The 26,965-nt window shown below is 44.8% G+C and overlaps 1 protein-coding gene across 1 annotated transcript in view; it reads left to right on the forward strand.

The window, feature by feature from the left end:
- Positions 1-26,965, forward strand: part of LOC115115186 (nuclear pore membrane glycoprotein 210-like) — a 107,712-nt gene that overhangs the window by 60,355 nt on the left and 20,392 nt on the right. The window contains exons 25-38 of the mRNA XM_065006480.1: positions 2,131-2,310; positions 5,840-5,920; positions 6,088-6,219; positions 6,359-6,505; positions 11,492-11,577; positions 13,665-13,839; positions 13,994-14,169; positions 15,520-15,740; positions 17,774-17,910; positions 17,995-18,118; positions 19,180-19,332; positions 19,443-19,726; positions 19,862-20,063; positions 20,229-20,342. Of these exons, the coding sequence (XP_064862552.1) occupies positions 2,131-2,310; positions 5,840-5,920; positions 6,088-6,219; positions 6,359-6,505; positions 11,492-11,577; positions 13,665-13,839; positions 13,994-14,169; positions 15,520-15,740; positions 17,774-17,910; positions 17,995-18,118; positions 19,180-19,332; positions 19,443-19,726; positions 19,862-20,063; positions 20,229-20,342 (2,212 nt within the window). The remainder of the gene's footprint in view (positions 1-2,130; positions 2,311-5,839; positions 5,921-6,087; positions 6,220-6,358; positions 6,506-11,491; positions 11,578-13,664; positions 13,840-13,993; positions 14,170-15,519; positions 15,741-17,773; positions 17,911-17,994; positions 18,119-19,179; positions 19,333-19,442; positions 19,727-19,861; positions 20,064-20,228; positions 20,343-26,965) is intronic.

Consider the following 26,965-nt stretch of genomic DNA (forward strand, 5'->3'; position numbering starts at 1 on the left):
TCTAGGTTTCTGTTAACTACGACTCTAGGTTTCTGTTTACTCTGACTCTAGGTTTCTGTTTACTCTGACTCTAGTTTTCTGTTAGCTCTGACTCTAGGTTTCTGTTTACTCTGACTCTAGGTTTCTGTTAGCTCTGACTCTAGGTTTCTGTTTACTCTGACTCTAGGTTTCTGTTTACTCTGACTCTAGGTTTCTGTTTACTCTGACTCTAGGTTTCTGTTAGCTCTGACTCTAGTTTTCTGTTTACTCTGACTCTAGGTTTCTGTTTACTCTGACTCTAGGTTTCTGTTTTCTCTGACTCTAGGTTTCTGTTAGCTCTGACTCTAGGTTTCTGTTTACTCTGACTCTAGGTTTCTGTTTACTCTGACTCTAGGTTTCTGTTTACTCTGACTCTAGGTTTCTGTTAGCTCTGACTCTAGGTTTCTGTTTACTCTGACTCTAGATTTCTGTTTACTCTGACTCTAGGTTTCTGTTTACTCTGACTCTAGGTTTCTGTTTACTCTGACTCTAGGTTTCTGTTTGCTCTGACTCTAGGTTTTTGTTAGCTCTGACTCTAGGTTTCTGTTAACCCGACTCTAGGTTTCTGTTTACTCCGACTCTAGGTTTCTGTTAGCTCTGACACTAGGTTACTGTTTACTCTGACTCTAGGTTTCTGTTTACTCTGACTCTAGGTTTCTGTTTACTCTGACTCTAGGTTTCTGTTTACTCTGACTCTAGGTTTCTGTTTACTCTGACTCTAGGTTTCTGTTTACTCTGACTCTAGGTTTCTGTTTACTCTGACTCTAGGTTTCTGTTTACTCTGACTCTAGGTTTCTGTTAGCTCTGACACTAGGTTTCTGTTAACTCTGACTCTAGGTTTCTCTTTACTCTGACTCTAGGTTTCTGTTAACTCCGACTCTAGGTTTCTGTTTACTCTGACTCTAGGTTTCTGTTAACTCCGACTCTAGGTTTCTGTTAACTCTGACTCTAGGTTTCTGTTACCTCTGACTCTAGGTTTCTGTTAGCTCTGACACTAGGTTTCTGTTTACTCTGACACTAGGTTTCTGTTTACTCTGACACTAGGTTTCTGTTAGCTCTGACTCTAGGTTTCTGTTTACTCTGACTCTAGGTTTCTGTTTACTCTGACTCTAGGTTTCTGTTTACTCTGACTCTAGGTTTCTGTTTACTCTGACTCTAGGTTTCTGTTTGCTCTGACTCTAGGTTTTTGTTAGCTCTGACTCTAGGTTTCTGTTAACTCCGACTCTAGGTTTCTGTTTACTCCGACTCTAGGTTTCTGTTAGCTCTGACACTAGGTTACTGTTTACTCTGACTCTAGGTTTCTGTTTACTCTGACTCTAGGTTTCTGTTTACTCTGACTCTAGGTTTCTGTTTACTCTGACTCTAGGTTTCTGTTTACTCTGACTCTAGGTTTCTGTTTACTCTGACTCTAGGTTTCTGTTTACTCTGACTCTAGGTTTCTGTTTACTCTGACTCTAGGTTTCTGTTAGCTCTGACACTAGGTTTCTGTTAACTCTGACTCTAGGTTTCTCTTTACTCTGACTCTAGGTTTCTGTTAACTCCGACTCTAGGTTTCTGTTTACTCTGACTCTAGGTTTCTGTTAACTCCGACTCTAGGTTTCTGTTAACTCTGACTCTAGGTTTCTGTTACCTCTGACTCTAGGTTTCTGTTAGCTCTGACACTAGGTTTCTGTTTACTCTGACACTAGGTTTCTGTTTACTCTGACACTAGGTTTCTGTTTACTCTGACTCTAGGTTTCTGTTAGCTCTGACACTAGGTTTCTGTTAACTCTGACTCTAGGTTTCTGTTAACTCCGACTCTAGGTTTCTGTTACCTCTGACTCTAGGTTTCTGTTAGCTCTGACACTAGGTTTCTGTTTACTCTGACTCTAGGTTTCTGTTTACTCTGACTCTAGGTTTCTGTTTACTCTGACTCTAGGTTTCTGTTAACTCTGTTTCTAGGTTTCTGGTCTTGAACAGTGTTTGATTCACCATTGGATCACGTGACAATTCAAAAGGCTTTTAGAGATTCACAACAAAGTGAAAATGATGCTGATGGAAGTCATGGTATTACTATCTACTGTGTCAATGTCATAACTCCCTCTCATACACTTACACACTCACACCTCTCAGGTGAAATGGGAGGGCGGCCCCCACCCCCAGTCCAGTGTGGGCTTCTCTGTGAGTGACAGCCGCATCGCCACGGTGACCGAGACAGGATTGGTCCGTGGAGTGGCAGTGGGCATGGTCAAACTCAGAGGGGCATTGCAGACCGTCACTCAGGACACCGGAGCTCTGCTCACCTTCGCACAGGTACACACACACACACACACACGCCGACAGAGATGGCCGCCTCGCTTCGCGTTCCTAGGAAACTGTGCAGTTTTTTGTTTTTTTACGTGTTATTTCTTACATTAGTACCCCAGGTCATCTTAGGTTTCATTACATACAGTCGAGAAGAACTACTGAATATAAGATCAGCGTCAACTCACCATCAGTACGACCAAGAATATGATTTTCGCGAAGCGGATCCTGTGTTCTGCCTTTCAACCAGGACAATGGAATGGATACCAGCCGGCGACCCAAAAAAACGACTCCGTAAAAGAGGGAAACGAGACGGTCTTCTGGTCAGACTCCAGAGACGGGCACATCGTGCACCACTCCCTAGCATTCTTCTCGCCAATGTCCAGTCTCTTGACAACAAGGTTGATGAAATCCGAGCACGGGTAGCATTCCAGAGGGACATCAGAGACTGTAACGTTCTTTGCTTCACGGAAACATGGCTCACTGGAGAGACTCTATCGGAGGCGGTGCAGCCAGCGGGTTTCTCCACGCATCGCGCCGACAGAAACAAACATCTTTCTGGTAAGAAGAGGGGCGGGGGCATATGCCTTATGGCTAACGAGACGTGGTGTGATCACAGAAACATACAGGAACTCAAATCCTTCTGTTCACCTGATTTAGAATTCCTCACAATCAAATGTCGACCGCATTATCTACCAAGAGAATTCTCTTCGATTATAATCACAGCCGTATATATTCCCCCCCAAGCAGACACATCGATGGCTCTGAACGAACTTTATTTGACTCTTTGCAAACTGGAATCCATACATCCTGAGGCTGCATTCATTGTAGCTGGGGATTTTAACAAGGCTAATCTGAAAACAAGACTCCCTAAATTGTATCAGCATATCGATTGCGCAACCAGGGCTGGAAAAACCTTGGATCATTGTTATTCTAACTTCCGCGACGCATATAAGGCCCTGCCCCGCCCTCCTTTCGGAAAAGCTGACCACGACTCCATTTTGCTGATCCCTGCCTACAGACAGAAACTAAAACAAGAAGCTCCCACGCTGAGGTCTGTCCAACGCTGGTCCGACCAAGCTGATTCCACACTCCAAGACTGCTTCCATCACGTGGACTGGGATATGTTTTGTATTGCGTCAGATAACAACATTGACGAATACGCTGATTCGGTGTGCGAGTTCATTAGAACGTGCGTTGAAGATGTCGTTCCCATAGCAACGATTAAAACATTCCCTAACCAGAAACCGTGGATTGATGGCAGCATTCGCGTGAAACTGAAAGCGCGAACCACTGCTTTTAATCAGGGCAAGGTGACTGGTAACATGACCGAATACAAACAGTGCAGCTATTCCCTCCGCAAGGCTATCAAACAAGCTAAGCGTCAGTATAGAGACAAAGTAGAATCTCAATTCAACGGCTCAGACACAAGAGGTATGTGGCAGGGTCTACAGTCAATCACGGACTACAAGAAGAAAACCAGCCCAGTCACGGACCAGGATGTCTTGCTCCCAGGCAGACTAAATAACTTTTTGCCCGTTTGAGGACAATACAGTGCCACTGACACGGCCTGCAACGAAAACATGCGGACTCTCCTTCACTGCAGCCGAGGTGAGTAAAACATTTAAACGTGTTAACCCTCGCAAGGCTGCAGGCCCAGACGGCATCCCCAGCCGCGCCCTCAGAGCATGCGCAGACCAGCTGGCCGGTGTGTTTACGGACATATTCAATCAATCCCTATACCAGTCTGCTGTTCCCACATGCTTCAAGAGGGCCACCATTGTTCCTGTTCCCAAGAAAGCTAAGGTAACTGAGCTAAACGACTACCTCCCCGTAGCACTCACTTCCGTCATCATGAAGTGCTTTGAGAGACTAGTCAAGGACCATATCACCTCCACCCTACCTGACACCCTAGACCCACTCCAATTTGCTTACCGCCCAAATAGGCCCACAGACGATGCAATCTCAACCACACTGCACACTGCCCTAACCCATCTGGACAAGAGGAATACCTATGTGAGAATGCTGTTCATCGACTACAGCTCGGCATTCAACACCATAGTACCCTCCAAGCTCGTCATCAAGCTCAAGACCCTGGGTCTCGACCCCGCCCTGTGCAACTGGGTACTGGACTTCCTGACGGGCCGCCCCCAGGTGGTGAGGGTAGGCAACAACATCTCCACCCCGCTGATCCTCAACACTGGGGCCCCATAAGGGTGCGTTCTGAGCCCTCTCCTGTACTCCCTGTTCACCCACGACTGCGTGGCCACGCACGCCTCCAACTCAATCATCAAGTTTGCGGACGATACAACAGTGGTAGGCTTGATTACCAACAACGACGAGACGGCCTACAGGGAGGAGGTGAGGGCCCTCGGAGTGTGGTGTCAGGAAAATAACCTCACACTCAACGTCAACAAAACTAAGGAGATGATTGTGGACTTCAGGAAACAGCAGAGGGAACACCCCCCTATCCACATCGATGGAACCGTAGTGGAGAGGGTAGTAAGTTTTAAGTTCCTCGGCATACACATCACAGACAAACTGAATTGGTCCACTCACACAGACAACATCGTGAAGAAGGCGCAGCAGCGCCTCTTCAACCTCAGGAGGCTGAAGAAATTTGGCTTGTCCCCAAAAGCACTCACAAACTTCTACAGATGCACAATCGAGAGCATCCTGGCGGGCTGTATCACCGCCTGGTACGGCAACTGCTCCGCCCACAACCGTAAGGCTCTCCAGAGGGTAGTGAGGTCTGCACAACGCATCACCGGGGGCAAACTTACCTGCCTTCCAGGACACCTACACCACCCGATGTTACAGGAAGGCCATAAAGATCATCAAGGACAACAACCACCCGAGCCACTGCCTGTTCACCCCGCTATCATCCAGAAGGCGAGGTCAGTACAGGTGCATCAAAGCTGGGACCGAGAGACTGAAAAACAGCTTCTATCTCAAGGCCATCAGACTGTTAAACAGCCACCACTAACATTGAGTGGCTGCTGCCAACACACTGACTCAACTCCAGCCACTTTAATAATGGGAATTGATGGGAAATTATGTAAAATATATCACTAGCCACTTTAAACAATGCTACCTAATATAATGTTTACATACCCTACATTATTCATCTCATATGTATACGTATATACTGGACTCTATATCATCTACTGCATCCTTATGTAATACATGTATCACTAGCCACTTTAACTATGCCACTTTGTTTACATACTCATCTCATATGTATATACTGTACTCGATACCATCTACTGTATCTTGCCTATGCTGCTCTGTACCATCACTCATTCATATATCTTTATGTACATATTCTTTATCCCCTTACACTGTGTATAAGACAGTAGTTTTGGAATTGTTAGTTAGATTACTTGTTGGTTATTACTGCATTGTCGGAACTGGAAGCACAAGCATTTCGCTACACTCGCATTAACATCTGCTAACCATGTGTATGTGACAAATAACATTTGATTTGATATATACTTTTGACTTGTTGATTATCTGGTTGTCTTTGTGTGTGTGTCAGGATGAGGTGGATGTGGAGGTGTTTAACCTGACAGGGGTCAGGATCCAGAGCCCTCTGGTCAAACTGTCTGTGGGCACTGAGGTAACATACAGATCATGTTTTGTATTCTCTCTCAAACATTGTCATTGTATGATGAATGTATGTGGCAGGCAGTGTAGTTGTTTCTGTGTATGTTTGTACGGTATTTGGGTGCATATGTGCATGTGGTTTAGTAACCCCAGTGTGTGTGTGTGTGCGCATGCATTTAGATGCCAGTGTATGTGATGGGCAGTGACAGTAGTCAGAACCCCTTTGCTCTGGGCAGTGTAGAGTCTGGTCTCTCCTTCCACTGGAATCTGGGCAAGCTTGGAGTACTGGAGATACAAACCCGACACACTCAGGTACGCTACACTTTGTCCCTGTATATGTAGGTCAATGTGTGTCAAACCACTTGGATATGACTGTGTGTGTGTGTGTGTGTGTGTGTGTGTGTGTGTGTGTGTGTGTGTGTGTGTGTGTGTGTGTGTGTGTGTGTGTTAGGCGGGGGTGACTGTCTCTTCTGCCCATAGTTTCTCTGTGCTGGTGAGGGCATGGGCAGCGGGCAGGACCAGTTTGAGAGTGACAGTTCAGCTGGCCAATCACACGTCAGCCTCCCACCAGCAGCTTTCTGACGAGATACAGATACTGGTAAACACACTGGGTCCACCTACTGCTTTTGAGACATTTGTTTATAGGTTGTTGTTGAGTAGTTTATGTCTGTGATATGATAACCTCTCCACTCTTTACTCCTTTCTACTCTTGTCCTGTCCTCTCATCTCCTCTCTCCTCTCTAAGGTATACCAGGAGATGCAACTGGCTGTAGGAACCTCCAGATCTCTCCTCTCTAAGTTGTACCAGGAGATGCAACTGGCTGTAGGAACCTCCAGATCTCTCCTCTCTAAGTTGTACCAGGAGATGCAACTGGCTGTAGGAACCTCCAGATCTCTCCTCTCTAAGTTGTACCAGGAGATGCAACTGGCTGTAGGAATCTCCAGATCTCTCCTCTCTAAGTTGTACCAGGAGATGCAACTGGCTGTAGGAACCTCCAGATCTCTCCTCTCTAAGTTGTACCAGGAGATGCAACTGGCTGTAGGAACCTCCAGATCTCTCCTCTCTAAGTTGTACCAGGAGATGCAACTGGCTGTAGGAACCTCCAGATCTCTCCTCTCTAAGTTGTACCAGGAGATGCAACTGGCTGTAGGAACCTCCAGATCTCTCCTCTCTAAGTTGTACCAGGATATGCAACTGGCTGTAGGAACCTCCAGATCTCTCCTCTCTAAGGTATACCAGGAGATGCAGCTGGCTGTAGGAACCTCCAGATCTCTCCTCTCTAAGGTATACCAGGAGATGCAGCTGACTGTAGGAACCTCCAGATCTCTCCTCTCTAAGTTGTACCAGGAGATGCAGCTGGCTGTAGGAACCTCCAGATCTCTCCTCTCTAAGTTGTACCAGGAGATGCAGCTGACTGTAGGAACCTCCAGATCTCTCTCCTCTCTAAGGTGTACCAGGAGATGCAGCTGGCTGTAGGAACCTCCAGATCTCTCCTCTCTAAGTTGTACCAGGAGATGCAGCTGGCTGTAGGAATCTCCAGATCTCTCTCCTCTCTAAGTTGTACCAGGAGATGCAGCTGGCTGTAGGAACCTCCAGATCTCTCCCTCTAGGTTGTACCAGGAGATGCAGCTGGCTGTAGGAATCTCCAGATCTCTCTCCTCTCTAAGTTGTACCAGGAGATGCAGCTGGCTGTAGGAACCTCCAAATCTCTCTTCTCTAAGGTATACCAGGAGATGCAGCTCCAGATCTCTCTCCTCTCTCCTCTCTAAGGTGTTCCAGGATATGCAGTTGGCTGTAGGAACCTCCAGATCTCTCTCCTCTCTCCTCTCTAAGGTATACCAGGAGATGCAGCTGGCTGTAGGAACCTCCAGATCTCTCCTCTCTAAGGTATACCAGGAGATGCAGCTGGCTGTATGAACCTCCAGATCTCTCTTCTCTAAGGTATACCAGGAGATGCAGCTCCAGATCTCTCTCCTCTCTCCTCTCTAAGGTGTACCAGGAGATGCAGCTGGCTGTAGGAACCTCCAGATCTCTCTCCTCTCTAAGGTATACCAGGAGATGCAACTGGCTGTAGGAACCTCCGGCGCCGACAGAGATGGCCGCCTCGCTTCGCGTTCCTAGGAAACTATGCAGTTTTTTTGTTATTTTACGTGTTATTTCTTACATTAGTACCCCAGGTCATCTTAGGTTTCATTACATACAGTCGAGAAGAACTACTGAATATAAGATCAGCGTCAACTCAACATCAGTAAGACCAAGAATATGTTTTCCGCGACACGGATCCTGTGTTCTGCCTTACAAACAGGACAACGGAATGGATCGCATGCAGCGACCCAAGGAAACGACTCCGAAAAAGAGGGAAACGTAGCGGTCTTCTGGTCACACTCAGGACAAGGGCACATCGCGCACCACTCCCCAGCATTCTTCTTGCCAATGTCCAGTCTCTTGACAACAAGGTTGATGAAATCCGAGCAAGGGTAGCATTCCAGAGGGACATCAGAGACTGCAACGTTCTCTGCTTCACGGAAACATGGCTCACTGGAAAGACGCTATCCGGGGCGGTGCAGCCAACGGGTTTCTCCACGCATCGCGCCGACAGAAACAAACATCTTTCTGGTAAGAAGAGTGGCGGGGGCATATGCCTCATGACTAACGAGACATGGTGTGATGAAGGAAACATACAGGAACTCAAATCCTTCTGTTCACCTGATTTAGAATTCCTCACAATCAAATGTAGACCGCATTATCTTCCAAGAGAATTCTCTTCGATTATAATCACAGCCGTATATATCCCCCAAGCAGACACATCGATGGCTCTGAACAAACTTTATTTAACTCTTTGCAAACTGGAAACCATTTATCCGGAGGCTGCATTCATTGTAGCTGGGGATTTTAACAAAGCTAATCTGAAAACAAGACTCCCTAAATTTTATCAGCATATCGATTGCGCAACCAGGGGTGGTAAAACCTTGGATCATTGTTACTCTAACTTCCGCGACGCATATAAGGCCCTGCCCCGCCCCTTTCGGAAAAGCTGACCACGACTCCATTTTGTTGATCCCTGCCTACAGGCAGAAACTTAAACAAGAGGCTCCCACGCTGAGGTCTGTCCAACGCTGGTCAGACCAAGCTGACTCCACACTCCAAGACTGCTTCCATCACGTGGACTGGGACATGTTTCGTATTGCGTCAGATAAAAATATTGACGAATACGCTGATTCGGTGTGCGAGTTCATTAGAACGTGCGTTGAAGATGTCGTTCCCATAGCAACGATAAAAACATTCCCTAACCAGAAACCGTGGATTGATGGCAGCATTCGCGTGAAACTGAAAGCGCGAACCACTGCTTTTAATCAGGGCAAGGTGTCTGGCAACATGACCGAATACAAACAGTGCAGCTATTCCCTCCGCAAGGCTATTAAACAAGCTAAGCGTCAGTACAGAGACAAAGTAGAATCTCAATTCAACGGCTCAGACACAAGAGGCATGTGGCAGGGTCTACAGTCAATTACGGACTACAAGAAGAAACCCAGCCCAGTCACGGACCAGGATGTCTTGCTCCCAGGCAGACTAAATAACTTTTTTGCCCGCTTTGAGGACAATACAGTGCCACTGACACGGCCTGCAACGAAAACATGCGGTCTCTCCTTCACTGCAGCCGAGGTGAGTAAGACATTTAAACGTGTTAACCCTCGCAAGGCTGCAGGCCCAGACGGCATCCCCAGCCGCGCCCTCAGAGCATGCGCAGACCAGCTGGCCGGTGTGTTTACGGACATATTCAATCAATCCCTATACCAGTCTGCTGTTCCCACATGCTTCAAGAGGGCCACCATTGTTCCTGTTCCCAAGAAAGCTAAGGTAACTGAGCTAAACGACTACCGCCCCGCCCCGTAGCACTCACTTCCGTCATCATGAAGTGCTTTGAGAGACTAGTCAAGGACCATATCACCTCCACCCTACCTGACACCCTAGACCCACTCCAATTTGCTTACCGCCCAAATAGGTCCACAGACGATGCAATCTCAACCACACTGCACACTGCCCTAACCCATCTGGACAAGAGGAATACCTATGTGAGAATGCTGTTCATCGACTACAGCTCGGCATTCAACACCATAGTACCCTCCAAGCTCGTCATCAAGCTCGAGACCCTGGGTCTCGACCCCGCCCTGTGCAACTGGGTACTGGACTTCCTGACGGGCCGCCCCCAGGTGGTGAGGGTAGGCAACAACATCTCCTCCCCGCTGATCCTCAACACGGGGGCCCCACAAGGGTGCGTTCTGAGCCCTCTCCTGTACTCCCTGTTCACCCACGACTGCGTGGCCACGCACGCCTCCAACTCAATCATCAAGTTTGCGGACAACACAACAGTGGTAGGCTTGATTACCAACAACGACGAGACGGCCTACAGGGAGGAGGTGAGGGCCCTCGGAGTGTGGTGTCAGGAAAATAACCTCACACTCAACGTCAACAAAACTAAGGAGATGATTGTGGACTTCAGGAAACAGCAGAGGGAACACCCCCCTATCCACATTGATGGAACAGTAGTGGAGAGGGTAGCAAGTTTTAAGTTCCTCGGCATACACATCACAAACAAACTGAATTGGTCTACTCACACTGACAGCGTCGTGAAGAAGGCGCAGCAGCGCCTCTTCAACCTCAGGAGGCTGAAGAAATTCGGCTTGTCACCAAAAGCACTCACAAACTTCTACAGATGCACAATCGAGAGCATCCTGGCGGGCTGTATCACCGCCTGGTACGGCAACTGCTCCGCCCTCAACCGTAAGGCTCTCCAGAGGGTAGTGAGGTCTGCACAACGCATCACCGGGGGCAAACTACCTGCCCTCCAGGACACCTACACCACCCGATGTTACAGGAAGGCCATAAAGATCATCAAGGACATCAACCACCCGAACCACTGCCTGTTCACCCCGCTATCATCCAGAAGGCGAGGTCAGTACAGGTGCATCAAAGCTGGGACCGAGAGACTGAAAAACAGCTTCTATCTCAAGGCCATCAGACTGTTAAACAGCCACCACTAACATTGAGTGGCTGCTGCCAACACACTGTCATTGACACTGACCCAACTCCAGCCACTTTAATAATGGGAATTGATGGGAAATGTTGTAAATATATCACTAGCCACTTTAAACAATGCTACCTTATATAATGTTACTTACCCTACATTATTCATCTCATATGCATACGTATATACTGTACTCTACATCATCGACTGCATCCTTATGTAATACATGTATCACTAGCCACTTTAACTATGCCACTTTGTTTTCTTTGTCTACATTCTCATCTCATATGTATATACTGTACTCGATACCATCTACTGTATGCTGCTCTGTACCATCACTCATTCATATATCCTTATGTACATATTCTTTATCCCCTTACACTGTGTATAAGACAGTAGTTTTGGAATTGTTAGTTATATTACTTGTTGGTTATCACTGCATTGTCGGAACTAGAAGCACAAGCATTTCGCTACACTCGCATTAACATCTGCTAACCATGTGTATGTGACAAATAAAATTTGATTTGATTTGATCTATCTCCTCTCTCCTCTATAAGGTATACCAGGAGATGCAGCTGGCTGTAGGAACCTCCAGATCCATCCTCATGTCTCCCTACTCACACTACGCACTACAGAGCAACAAGTGAGAGCCAGCATGCGTGGTTGTGTGTGTCTGCATGTGCAGAAAAACAAAATATCACATTTACGTATTCAGACCCTTTACTCAGTACTTTGTTGAAGCACCTTTGGCAGCGATTACAGCCTCTATTCTTCTTGGGTGTGACACTACAAGCTTGGCACACCTCTATTTGGGGGGTTCCTGCAGATCCTCTCAAGCTGTCAGGTTGAATGGGGAGCGTCGCTGCACAGCTATTTTCAGGTCTCTCCAGAGATGTTAGATCGGGTTCAAGTCCGTGCTCTGGCTGGGCCACTCAAGGACATTCAAAGACTTGTCCCATAGCCACTCCTACATTGTCTTGGCTGTGTGCTTAGGGTCGTTGTCCTGTTGGAAGGTGAACTGCTCTGGAGCAGGTTTTCATCAAGGATCTCTCTGTACTTTGCTCCGTTCATCTTTCCCTAGATCCTGACTAGTCTCCCAGTCCCTCCCACTGAAAAACATCCCCACAGCATGATGCTGCCTCCAGGCTTTACCAGGGAAGAGTTCACGTGATGCTTGGCATTCAGGCCAAAGAGTTCAATCTTGGTTTCATCAGACCAGAGAATCTTGTTTCTCATGATCTGATAGTCCTTTAGGTGCCTTTTGGCAAACTCCAAGTGGGCTGTTATGTACCATTTACTGAGGAATGGCTTCCGTCTGGCCGCTCTACCATAAAGTCCTGATTGGTGGAGTGCTGCAGAGATGGTTGTCCTTCTGGAAGGTTTTCCCATCGCCACAGAGGAACAATAGAGCTCTGTCAGAGTGACCATCGGGTTCTTGGTCACCTCCCTGATCAACTTTAGAATGAGGCTCTTATTGGCAGACTCAACAGCCTTGGATTCTCAAATGATTGCCTCGCTTGGTTCACCAACTAATTCTCCGATAGAGTTCAGTATGTCAAATCGGGGGGCCTGTTGTCCGGACCTCTGTTTTATGGTGTGTTGTGACAGTACATCTGGACTGTATACAGACTGTATACTATAGTTGTATGGTGTGTTGTAACAGTACATCAGGACTGTATAGACTGTATAGTATAGTTTTATGGTGTGTTGTGACAGTACATCTGGACTGTATACAGACTGTATACTATAGTTGTATGGTGTGTTGTAACAGTACATCAGGACTGTATAGACTGTATAGTATAGTTTTATGGTGTGTTGTAACAGTACATCTGGACTGTATACAGACTGTATACTATAGTTGTATGGTGTGTTGTAACAGTACATCAGGACTGTATAGACTGTATACTATAGTTGTGTGTTGTGACAATACATCAGGACTGTATACTATAGTTTTATGGTGTGTTGTAACAGTACATCTGGACTGTATACTATAGTTGTATGGTGTGTTGTGACAATACATCAGGACTGTATACTATAGTTGTATGGTGTGTTGTAACAGTACATCAGGACTGTATAGACTGTATACTATAGTTGTATGGTGTGTTGTGACAATACATCAGGACTGTATACAGACTGTATACTATAGTTGTGTGTTGTGACAATACATCAGGACTGTATACTATAGTTTTATGGTGTGTTGTAACAGTACATCAGGACTGTATAGACTGTATACTATAGTTGTGTGTTGTGACAATACATCAGGACTGTATACTATAGTTTTATGGTGTGTTGTAACAGTACATACTATAGTTGTATGGTGTGTTGTGACAATACATCAGACTTTTATAGTTGTATGGTGTGTTGTGACAATACATCAGGACTGTATACTATAGTTTTATGGTGTGTTGTAACAGTACAACAGGACTGTATACTATAGTTTTATGGTGTGTTGTAACAGTACATCAGGACTGTATACTATAGTTTTATGGTGTGTTGTGACAGTACAACAGGACTGTATACTATAGTTTTATGGTGTGTTGTGACAATACAACAGGACTGTATACTATAGTTTTATGGTGTGTTGTGACAATACAACAGGACTGTATACTATAGTTTTATGGTGTGTTGTGACAGTACTTCTGGACTGTGTGTCCAGTCTCTATGGGGTTGTGTGTGTGTGTTTGTCTGTACTCATGTCTGTAGTCATGCATGTGTGATTGTGTGTTTTAGAGACGCTATCTGTCCTGTGCGGTACGCCCTGTGTCAGTGTGTGAAAGGGGAGGGTCTTGTAACGGTGGACAACCAGGGAGTTCTGAGGGCGGGGCCTGACACGGGATCCGCCCTGCTGGAGGTCATCGCTATGGAGACCTGTGGGGTCAACCAGACCCTGCTCATCAGCGTCCGGGTAAGTTGGTCACTTGTGTCCTTCGATGGGATCCATTCTAAAGTAGACCTGGTGAGAAACTCAGAATCCACAGTTGACCCTAACTGGGACTGGGTCATCACTATCTGACCATGCTAGGGAGTACAAAAGTGTATTTGTGTGTTGTGTCTGCCAGGTGTCTCCAGTGTGGTTTGTCAGGCTATTCAGTGTATCCAGCCTGTACAGTGTTGGAGGGGGAGGCCTGCCTGCCTTTCCCCTGGGCTGGACCATCAGAGTCAGGGCTCTTTGCTACGACAACCTGGGACAACAGTTCAACGCCCATAACACCCTCACACACATTACCACCAACAGGTAACACACACACTCTGACATTACCACCAACAGGTAACACACACATTCTGACATTACCACCAACAGGTAACACACACATTCTGACATTACCACCAACAGGAAACACACACATTCTGACATTACCACCAACAGGAAACACACACACTCTGACATTACCACCAACAGTTAACACACACATTCTGACATTACCACCAACAGGTAACACACACATTCTGACATTACCACCAACAGGAAACACACACATTCTGACATTACCACCAACAGGAAACACACACACTCTGACATTACCACCAACAGGTAACACACACATTCTGACATTACCACCAACAGGAAACACACACATTCTGACATTACCACCAACAGGAAACACACACATTCTGACATTACCACCAACAGGTAACACACACATTCTGACATTACCACCAACAGGAAACACACACATTCTGACATTACCACCAACAGGAAACACACACATTCTGACATTACCACCAACAGGAAACACACACACTCTGACATTACCACCAACAGGAAACACACACATTCTGACATTACCACCAACAGGAAACACACACATTCTGACATTACCACCAACAGGAAACACACACATTCTGACATTACCACCAACAGGAAACACACACACTCTGACATTACCACCAACAGGAAACACACACACTCTGACATTACCACCAACAGGAAACACACACATTCTGACATTACCACCAACAGGAAACACACACATTCTGACATTACCACCAACAGGTAACACACACATTCTGACATTACCACCAACAGGTAACACACACACTCTGACATTACCACCAACAGGTAACACACACAGTATATAGTCAAATCTCTCTCTCTGTCTGTTTATTTTCCTTAAAGCTGGGATCCTTCATGGTCAAACTGCCACGTCCGTTTGGAAAACAAAGAAGTTACTGCCAACAACCAACACTGTTTCTCCTCTCAGACATCACTGCCCGCGTGATAGAACAGCACAATATATACAGATCATTTTTTACCATGCGGACGGAGTCTGCTGCCCTCTGTTTCTCCTCTGTTTCTCCTCTGTTTCTCCTCTGTTTCTCCTCCGTTTCTCCTCCGTTTCTCCTCTGTTTCTCCTCCGTTTCTCTTCTGTTTCAACAGCAAGACAAAAACCATAACAAAGGTGCTCAGGGCGAACAGTAGCGTTGTTTCCCCTAATGTGGATTCCATCTTTAAACACTCTTTCTTCTCTCTCTCTCTCTCTCTCTCTCTCTCTCTCTCTCCTCTCCCTCTCTCTCTCTTTTGCTCTCTCTCCCTCTCTTTCTCTCTCTTTCACTCTCTCTCTCTCTCTCTCTCTCTCTCTCTCAGGGATGACTTGGTGCAGGTGACTCCAGACTCAGACAGTCATTCCTTTGTGGTTCAGACAGTGTCTGGGGGTTTGACAGTCCTAGGGGTGCAGGCAGACCCCACCAACCCCTCCCTGAGTGACTACACCCCCCTCCCTGTCCTCCCCGCCATCTCTGCCCCCCCACACACACTCAGGCCCGGAGACACACTCTGCTTCAACACCCCCCTGACAGGACCGCAAGGTGAGACAAACACACAAGTTGTACAACTGAATGCATTCACCTGAAATGTGTCTTCCGTATTTAACACCTCTGTATCTGAGAGGTGCGGGGGGGCTGCCATAATCAACATCCACGTCATCGGGGCCCAGGGAGCAGTTGTTGTTGGAGGTTACTAGCTCTTAACCGCTAGGCTACCTGCCACCAAGACATACCCACACTCTCTCAAAGAATCATAACTGAGAAGGAGGAGACAAATGATGCTTTCAATCATCATTTTAAACAGTGGTTTAATTGAACCTGGTCAGTCAATCGACTGCTCTTCACTCCGCCAGCCTCTAGCTGACTCCACGGTTAACACGTCAACTTCTAGTGAAACTTTGTTTTCATTTCAGCAATTTACTATCTGTGATGTGCTAGCTGTCTTGCTTAAGATTTATGTTAAAAGAAACATCAAAAACTGGGGCTGATATGCTTGATCCATTATTGCTGCAGCTCTCTGCCCCCTTGCTTGCCGAATCATTAACCCATATTTTAACCTGACCATTATATCTGGTACTATTCCCAAGGTTTGGAAGACGGCCCATGTACTCCCCCTTCACAAAAGTGGTGACCTAAATAATTATTGCCCTATTTCTAAACTTTCTTGTCTCGCTAAAATATTAGAATCCTTGGTTAATTCTCAGCTAAGATCGTTCTTATCTTTGAAATGTAGTCTAAAAGTACATCAGTCGGGTTTTAGACCAGGTCATAGCATCTCTGCTCCATCCCTAGTTATAAATGTGGTTAATTGTCTGGATAAAAGGCAACATTGTGCTGCCCTCTTCATTGACCTGTCAAAGGCCTTTGATACTGTTGTTCACTCACTGCTAATTCAGAAGCTGGCCTCAATTGGCCTGGACCAGGCTGCATGTAACTGGTGTGAAAATCATTTGACAGATGTGTGTCTACTGATGGTGTTAAATCAGGTTTCCTGGATACTGTGAAAGGTGTCCCGCAGGGGTTAATTTTTGGTCCTGTAATTTTGACTGTTTACATGAACAATATCAACTTGTCTGTAAAAAGGTTTAACCTGCAATTGTATGCCGATAATACTGTTGTGTATGCTAACTACAGTCTGCCTTCATTGAATTACAGAAACACTTTATTGACCTGAAATTAGTATTGAATGCAGGTGAAACTAAGTACATGTTGTTCTCTAGAGCGCATAAATATAACTCTGATTTAAGCATATGTACTTTGGATGGTGTCCATATTGATCGTGTCCCTGCTTACAGGCATCTGGATAGATGAAAAGCTGTCTTTTAAAAAGAATGTTGACAAATTAGTTAAGATGCTGTGAATAAAAATGGGCTTCTATAGAAATAGGTCCTGCCTCTCGATAAATAGTAGAAAGCAGATTAGTCAGTCAACGTTCTTATCAGTCCTAGACTATGGCGACATCATCTATATGAACGCAGCTGCTACTTCATTAACGCAGCTAGATGCAATTTATCATAGCGCACTGTGCTTTATTACGGGTGACAGTTTTAGCACTCTTCACTGCATTTTCTACCAGTATGTTGGTTGGCCCTCTTTGATGTCACTCACATAGGTTGATACATTGCTATGTTTTCATTTATAAATGAGTCCCAAAAAGTCCCACTGTACCGGACATCTTTACTGAACTTATGACATAGGAGTTACCACACCTGGTCTCAGGGATTGTTAACTCTGGAAATTAGTCCTTTTGTCTCTCATGAGTTTGGTCGTTTTTTTGCACCTTATTTGTGGAACAATCTTCAAAATGTTCTTAAATGTGATGTTTTGGTTCCTCTAGGCCAGTTCAGAATGCTGATTGAGGACCTTTTTACTGATGAATGTCTCTTTTTCATGACCATGATTTTATTTCTGCTTCCATTTTGTACTTTTGAGGTGTGTATTTTCTGTCATTTCTGTCATTCAGGGCTCATCTGTAGAGACCTTGGTCTCAGTATGACTCCCTGATAAAATGAAGGTTCAAAATAAAAGAAAACACACACACACATACTTAATTTCTCTCTCTCTCTCTGTCTCAGGCCAGCCAGGTCAGTGGAACGTGTCGTCTAGTCGTGTTCTGCAGATCGACCCAAAGACAGGAGCTGCTCTGGCAAAGCATTCTGGGACGGTAGTGGTCTACTACAGACTGGAAGGTGGACAGCAGGCCCTCAGAGAGGTATAGTACAGCATAGGGTTACCATGGAAACGATGGGGTTGCCATGGAAATGAATGGGCCACCATGGTAGTGTTTTGCCAACAGGTGAAGGTGGACTCTCCAGTCATCCCAGAACTCTCTCCTCCTGATGATCGTTTCCTCACCAACTGGCCTGACGCAGCTGACTACACGGTTCCTGTGGAGCTATACACCTCCCCCTTCAACACAGGTGAGTAGTAAATTGATACCTCTCTGCTCTCTCTCCTTACCTTGCTCCTCTTCTCCCACCTCCCCATCTCTTCCCCCACCTCCCCATCTCTTCCCCCACCTCCCCATCTCTTCCCCCACCTCCCCATCTCTTCCCCCACCTCCCCATCTCCCCCACCTCCCCATCCCCCACCTCTTCTCCCACCTCCCCATCTTTTCCCCCACCTCCCCATCTCTTCCCCCACCTCCCCATCTTTTCCCCCACCTCCCCATCTTTCCCCCACCTCTTCTCCCACCTCCCCATCTCTTCCCCCACCTCCCCATCTCTTCCCCCACCTCCCCATCTTTTCCCCCATCTCTTCCCCCACCTCCCCATCTCTTCCCCCACCTCCCCATCTCTTCCCCCACCTCCCCATCTTTTCCCCCACCTCCCCATCTTTTCCCCCACCTCCCCATCTCTTCCCCCACCTCCCCATCTCTTCCCCCACCTCCCCATCTCTTCCCCCACCTCCCCATCTTTTCCCCCACCTCCCCATCTCTTCCCCCACCTCCACATCTCTTCCCCCACCTCCCCATCTCTTCCCCCACCTCCCCATCTTTTCCCCCATCTCTTCCCCCACCTCCCCATCTTTTCCCCCACCTCTTCCCCCACCTCCCCATCTCTTCCCCCACCTCCCCATCTTTTCCCCCACCTCCCCATCTTTCCCCCACCTCTTCTCCCACCTCCCCATCTTTTCCCCCACCTCCCCATCTCTTCCCCACCTCCCCATCTCTTCTCCCACCTCCCCATCTCTTCCCCCACCTCCCCATCTTTTCCCCCACCTCCCCATCTCTTCCCCCACCTCCCCATCTCTTCTCCCACCTCCCCATCTCTTCTCCCACCTCCCCATCTTTTCCCCCACCTCCCCATCTCTTCCCCCACCTCCCCATCTTTTCCCCCCACCTCCCCATCTCTTCCCCCACCTCCCCATCTCTTCTCCCACCTCCCCATCTCTTCCCCCACCTCCCCATCTCTTCTCCCACCTCCCCATCTCTTCCCCCACCTCCCCATCTTTTCCCCCACCTCCCCATCTCTTCCCCCAGCCCAGTGTTCCCTGTCCCAGAAGGAGGCCATAGAGAAGAAGCTGCAGCCAGAGGCAGAGTTACGGTGTTTCCTGCATTTCAGCGCCCCCTACCTCCAGCTCAACACGCTGCAGGCTGTGATGGTCACCACGCCTCACTATGACCTCGACACAGGTACGACAGGGACACAGGACCTCTCTTCCCTATCCCATTGATAAAAATACCATGTCTCTAAAATTATACAGTAAATAATTATTTGACCAATTTTTGACTCTCTCCCTCAGGTGAATACAGCTGCAGAGTCTCTGTCCGTCCCCAGTCAGACTCCGTCCTCCACCTCCTCTCCTCCCTCTCTGTCTCCGTCTCTCTCTCAGCCTCTCTGCGGGGCCAGTCCCCCGTCCCTGTCCTCCCTCTCTCTGCTCTGTCGCTACCTCTCTCCGGACGTTTGGTACAGTTGCCGTACCTGCCTGCGTTCCACTGCCCAGTGTCTTTCCTGGTGCTATCTGCTCTGCATCCCATGGCAGAGTTCTCTGTGCTGGGCACCAAGGAGGTGCTCTCTGCCCTACGGGTGGGTCACATTTAACATTAAGCATTAGAGCATTTACAGCCCCACAATACACAATGCATACAGCCTTAAGACCTTGGCATTGACAGCGTGGAGTGAATGCAATCCATATCTCTTCTCTCTCTGTGTTGCGTTCAGTTCCACTCTGACAGTACTGACGTGCTGCTATCTGAGCCCAGTCAATCAGACGGACATCTGGTGTTGTCTGTATACATTTCCACTTCCTGGGTCAAAAGTCAGGCCCTGCCCCCTCCTGCCAACATCACCCTCTCCAGCCACCTGACCCCACAGACTCATGTCCTTACAGTTTACATCACGGTGGACAGCGAGGTGAAGATAGGTGAGGAACAGACTCACACAGAGCCAAAACACAGCTAAACACGACAATGAAAACGTTCCTATACAACAATGTTTCCCAAACTCGGTCCTGGGGCCGCCCCTGGGTGCACATTTTGGTTTTTGTCTTAGCACTACACACCTGTTTCAAATATCAGTGCGTGTTCAGGTTCCACAGATCTGATTCGTCTACAATCTTCCTGGACTCAGCTCCTGGACTTCCATCTCATCCTGGTCTTTGCTGTGTTTGCAGTTATGGCCACTACTGCCACCTTATACATAGGTAACTATCTAACCACTCTTCACCACTACCTTATACATAGGTAACTATCTAACCACTCTTCACCACTACCTTATTCATAGGTAACTATCTAACCACTCTTCACCACTACCTTATACATAGGTAACTATCTAACCACTCTTCACCACTACCTTATTCATAGGTAACTATCTAACCACTCTTCACCACTACCTTATACATAGGTAACTATCTAACCACTCTTCACCACTACCTTATTCATAGGTAACTATCTAACCACTCTTCACCACTACCTTATACATAGGTAACTATCTAACCACTCTTCACCACTACCTTATTCATAGGTAACTATCTAACCACTCTTCACCACTACCTTATACATAGGTAACTATCTAACCACTCTTCACCACTACCTTATTCATAGGTAACTATCTAACCACTCTTCACCACTACCTTATTCATAGGTAACTATCTAACCACTCTTCACCACATAGGTAACTATCTAACCACTCTTCACCACTACCTTATACATAGGTAACTATCTAACCACTCTTCACCACTACCTTATACATAGGTAACTATCTAACCACTCTTCACCACTACCTTATACATAGGTAACTAACCACTCTTCACCACTACCTTATTCATAGGTAACTATCTAACCACTCTTCACCACTACCTTATACATAGGTAACTATCTAACCACTCTTCACCACTACCTTATACATAGGTAACTATCTAACCACTCTTCACCACTACCTTATACATAGGTAACTAACCACTCTTCACCACTACCTTATACATAGGTAACTACCTAACCACTCTTCACCACTACCTTATTCATAGGTAACTATCTAACCACTCTTCACCACTACCTTATTCATAGGTAACTATCTAACCACTCTTCACCACTACCTTATTCATAGGTAACTATCTAACCACTCTTCACCACTACCTTATACATAGGTAACTATCTAACCACTCTTCATCACTACCTTATTCATAGGTAACTATCTAACCACTCTTCACCACTACCTTATACATAGGTAACTATCTAACCACTCTTCACCACTACCTTATTCATAGGTAACTATCTAACCACTCTTCACCACTACCTTATTCATAGGTAACTATCTAACCACTCTTCACCACTACCTTATTCATAGGTAACTATCTAACCACTCTTCACCACATAGGTAACTATCTAACCACTCTTCACCACTACCTTATACATAGGTAACTATCTAACCACTCTTCACCACTACCTTATACATAGGTAACTAACCACTCTTCACCACTACCTTATACATAGGTAACTATCTAACCACTCTTCACCACTACCTTATACATAGGTAACTATCTAACCACTCTTCACCACTACCTTATACATAGGTAACTATCTAACCACTCTTCACCACTACCTTATACATAGGTAACTATCTAACCACTCTTCACCACTACCTTATACATAGGTAACTAACCACTCTTCACCACTACCTTATACATAGGTAACTACCTAACCACTCTTCACCACCTTATACATAGGTAACTATCTAACCACTCTTCACCACTACCTTATTCATAGGTAACTATCTAACCACTCTTCACCACTACCTTATACATAGGTAACTATCTAACCACTCTTCACCACTACCTTATTCATAGGTAACTATCTAACCACTCTTCACCACTACCTTATACATAGGTAACTATCTAACCACTCTTCACCACTACCTTATTCATAGGTAACTATCTAACCACTCTTCACCACTACCTTATTCATAGGTAACTATCTAACCACTCTTCACCACTACCTTATACATAGGTAACTATCTAACCACTCTTCACCACTACCTTATACATAGGTAACTATCTAACCACTCTTCACCACTACCTTATACATAGGTAACTATCTAACCACTCTTCACCACTACCTTATACATAGGTAACTATCTAACCACTCTTCACCACTACCTTATTCATAGGTAACTATCTAACCACTCTTCACCACTACCTTATTCATAGGTAACTATCTAACCACTCTTCACCACTACCTTATACATAGGTAACTATCTAACCACTCTTCACCACTACATAGGTAACTATCTAACCACTCTTCACCACTACCTTATACATAGGTAACTATCTAACCACTCTTCACCACTACCTTATTCATAGGTAACTATCTAACCACTCTTCACCACTACCTTATTCATAGGTAACTATCTAACCACTCTTCACCACTACCTTATTCATAGGTAACTATCTAACCACTCTTCACCACTACCTTATTCATAGGTAACTACCTAACCACTCTTCACCACATAGGTAACTATCTAACCACTCTTCACCACTACCTTATTCATAGGTAACTATCTAACCACTCTTCACCACTACCTTATTCATAGGTAACTATCTAACCACTCTTCACCACTACCTTATACATAGGTAACTATCTAACCACTCTTCACCACTACCTTATACATAGGTAACTATCTAACCACTCTTCACCACTACCTTATACATAGGTAACTATCTAACCACTCTTCACCACTACCTTATACATAGGTAACTATCTAACCACTCTTCACCACTTATTCATAGGTAACTATCTAACCACTCTTCACCACTACCTTATACATAGTCTTCACCACTACCTTATCTCATAGGTAACTATCTAACCACTCTTCACCACTACCTTATTCATAGGTAACTATCTAACCACTCTTCACCACTACCTTATTCATAGGTAACTATCTAACCACTCTTCACCACTACCTTATTCATAGGTAACTATCTAACCACTCTTCACCACTACCTTATACATAGGTAACTATCTAACCTCTCTTCACCTTATTCATAGGTAACTATCTAACCACTCTTCACCACTACCTTATACATAGGTAACTATCTAACCACTCTTCACCACTACCTTATTCATAGGTAACTATCTAACCACTCTTCACCACTACCTTATACATAGGTAACTATCTAACCACTCTTCACCACTACCTTATTCATAGGTAACTATCTAACCACTCTTCACCACTACCTTATACATAGGTAACTAACCACTCTTCACCACTACCTTATACATAGGTAACTATCTAACCACTCTTCACCACTACCTTATTCATAGGTAACTATCTAACCACTCTTCACCACTACCTTACATAGGTAACTATCTAACCACTCTTCACCACTACCTTATACATAGGTAACTATCTAACCACTCTTCACCACTACCTTATACATAGGTAACTATCTAACCACTCTTCACCACTACCTTATTCATCTAACCACTCTTCACCACATAGGTAACTATCTAACCACTCTTCACCACTACCTTATACATAGGTAACTATCTAACCACTCTTCACCACTACCTTATTCATAGGTAACTATCTAACCACTCTTCACCACTACCTTATACATAGGTAACTAACCACTCTTCACCACTACCTTATACATAGGTAACTATCTAACCACTCTTCACCACATAGGTAACTATCTAACCACTCTTCACCACTACCTTATACATAGGTAACTATCTAACCACTCTTCACCACTACCTTATACATAGGTAACTATCTAACCACTCTTCACCACTACCTTATTCATAGGTAACTATCTAACCACTCTTCACCACTACCTTATTCATAGGTAACTATCTAACCACTCTTCACCACTACCTTATTCATAGGTAACTATCTAACCACTCTTCACCACTACCTTATACATAGGTAACTATCTAACCACTCTTCACCACTACCTTATTCATAGGTAACTATCTAACCACTCTTCACCACTACCTTATACATAGGTAACTATCTAACCACTCTTCACCACTACCTTATTCATAGGTAACTATCTAACCACTCTTCACCACTACCTTATTCATAGGTAACTATCTAACCACTCTTCACCACTACCTTATTCATAGGTAACTATCTAACCACTCTTCACCACTACCTTATTCATAGGTAACTATCTAACCACTCTTCACCACTACCTTATACATAGGTAACTATCTAACCACTCTTCACCACTACCTTATACATAGGTAACTATCTAACCACTCTTCACCACTACCTTATACATAGGTAACTATCTAACCACTCTTCACCACTACCTTATACATAGGTAACTATCTAACCACTCTTCACCACTACCTTATACATAGGTAACTATCTAACCACTCTTCACCACTACCTTATACATAGGTAACTATCTAACCACTCTTCACCACTACCTTATACATAGGTAACTATCTAACCACTCTTCACCACACCATTCATAGGTAACTATCTAACCACTCTTCACCACTACCTTATTCATAGGTAACTATCTAACCACTCTTCACCACTACCTTATACATAGGTAACTATCTAACCACTCTTCACCACTACCTTATTCATAGGTAACTATCTAACCACTCTTCACCACTACCTTATACATAGGTAACTATCTAACCACTCTTCACCACTACCTTATTCATAGGTAACTATCTAACCACTCTTCACCACTACCTTATTCATAGGTAACTATCTAACCACTCTTCACCACTACCTTATACATAGGTAACTATCTAACCACTCTTCACCACTACCTTTATACATAGGTAACTATCTAACCACTCTTCACCACTACCTTATTCATAGGTAACTATCTAACCACTCTTCACCACATAGGTAACTATCTAACCACTCTTCACCACTACCTTATACATAGGTAACTATCTAACCACTCTTCACCACACTACATAGGTAACTTATTCATAGGTAACTATCTAACCACTCTTCACCACTACCTTATTCATAGGTAACTATCTAACCACTCTTCACCACTACCTTATACATAGGTAACTATCTAACCACTCTTCACCACATAGGTAACTATCTAACCACTCTTCACCACTACCTTATACATAGGTAACTATCTAACCACTCTTCACCACTACCTTATTCATAGGTAACTATCTAACCACTCTTCACCACTACCTTATTCATAGGTAACTATCTAACCACTCTTCACCACTACCTTATTCATAGGTAACTATCTAACCACTCTTCACCACTACCTTATACATAGGTAACTATCTAACCACTCTTCACCACATAGGTAACTATCTAACCACTCTTCACCACTACCTTATACATAGGTAATTATCTAACCACTCTTCACCACATAGGTAACTATCTAACCACTCTTCACCACTACCTTATTCATAGGTAACTATCTAACCACTCTTCACCACTACCTTATTCATAGGTAACTATCTAACCACTCTTCACCACTACCTTATACATAGGTAACTATCTAACCACTCTTCACCACTACCTTATACATAGGTAACTATCTAACCACTCTTCACCACTACCTTATTCATAGGTAACTATCTAACCACTCTTCACCACTACCTTATACATAGGTAACTAACCACTCTTCACCACTACCTTATACATAGGTAACTATCTAACCACTCTTCACCACTACCTTATACATAGGTAACTATCTAACCACTCTTCACCACTACCTTATTCATAGGTAACTATCTAACCACTCTTCACCACTACCTTATACATAGGTAACTATCTAACCACTCCACCACTACCTTATTCATAGGTAACTATCTAACCACTCTTCACCACTACCTTATACATAGGTAACTAACCACTCTTCACCACTACCTTATACATAGGTAACTATCTAACCACTCTTCACCACATAGGTAACTATCTAACCACTCTTCACCACTACCTTATACATAGGTAACTATCTAACCACTCTTCACCACTACCTTATACATAGGTAACTATCTAACCACTCTTCACCACTACCTTATTCATAGGTAACTATCTAACCACTCTTCACCACTACCTTATTCATAGGTAACTATCTAACCACTCTTCACCACTACCTTATTCATAGGTAACTATCTAACCACTCTTCACCACTACCTTATACATAGGTAACTATCTAACCACTCTTCACCACTACCTTATTCATAGGTAACTATCTAACCACTCTTCACCACTACCTTATACATAGGTAACTATCTAACCACTCTTCACCACTACCTTATTCATAGGTAACTATCTAACCACTCTTCACCACTACCTTATTCATAGGTAACTATCTAACCACTCTTCACCACTACCTTATTCATAGGTAACTATCTAACCACTCTTCACCACATAGGTAACTATCTAACCACTCTTCACCACTACCTTATACATAGGTAACTATCTAACCACTCTTCACCACTACCTTATACATAGGTAACTAATCTAACCACTCTTCACCACTACCTTATACATAGGTAACTATCTAACCACTCTTCACCACTACCTTATACATAGGTAACTATCTAACCACTCTTCACCACTACCTTATACATAGGTAACTATCTAACCACTCTTCACCACTACCTTATACATAGGTAACTATCTAACCACTCTTCACCACTACCTTATACATAGGTAACTATCTAACCACTCTTCACCACTACCTTATACATAGGTAACTATCTAACCACTCTTCACCACTACCTTATTCATAGGTAACTATCTAACCACTCTTCACCACTACCTTATTCATAGGTAACTATCTAACCACTCTTCACCACTACCTTATTACATAGGTAA

This window comes from Oncorhynchus nerka, linkage group LG3, assembly GCF_034236695.1.
Source record: "Oncorhynchus nerka isolate Pitt River linkage group LG3, Oner_Uvic_2.0, whole genome shotgun sequence".
Classification (NCBI taxonomy): Eukaryota; Metazoa; Chordata; class Actinopteri; order Salmoniformes; family Salmonidae; genus Oncorhynchus; species Oncorhynchus nerka.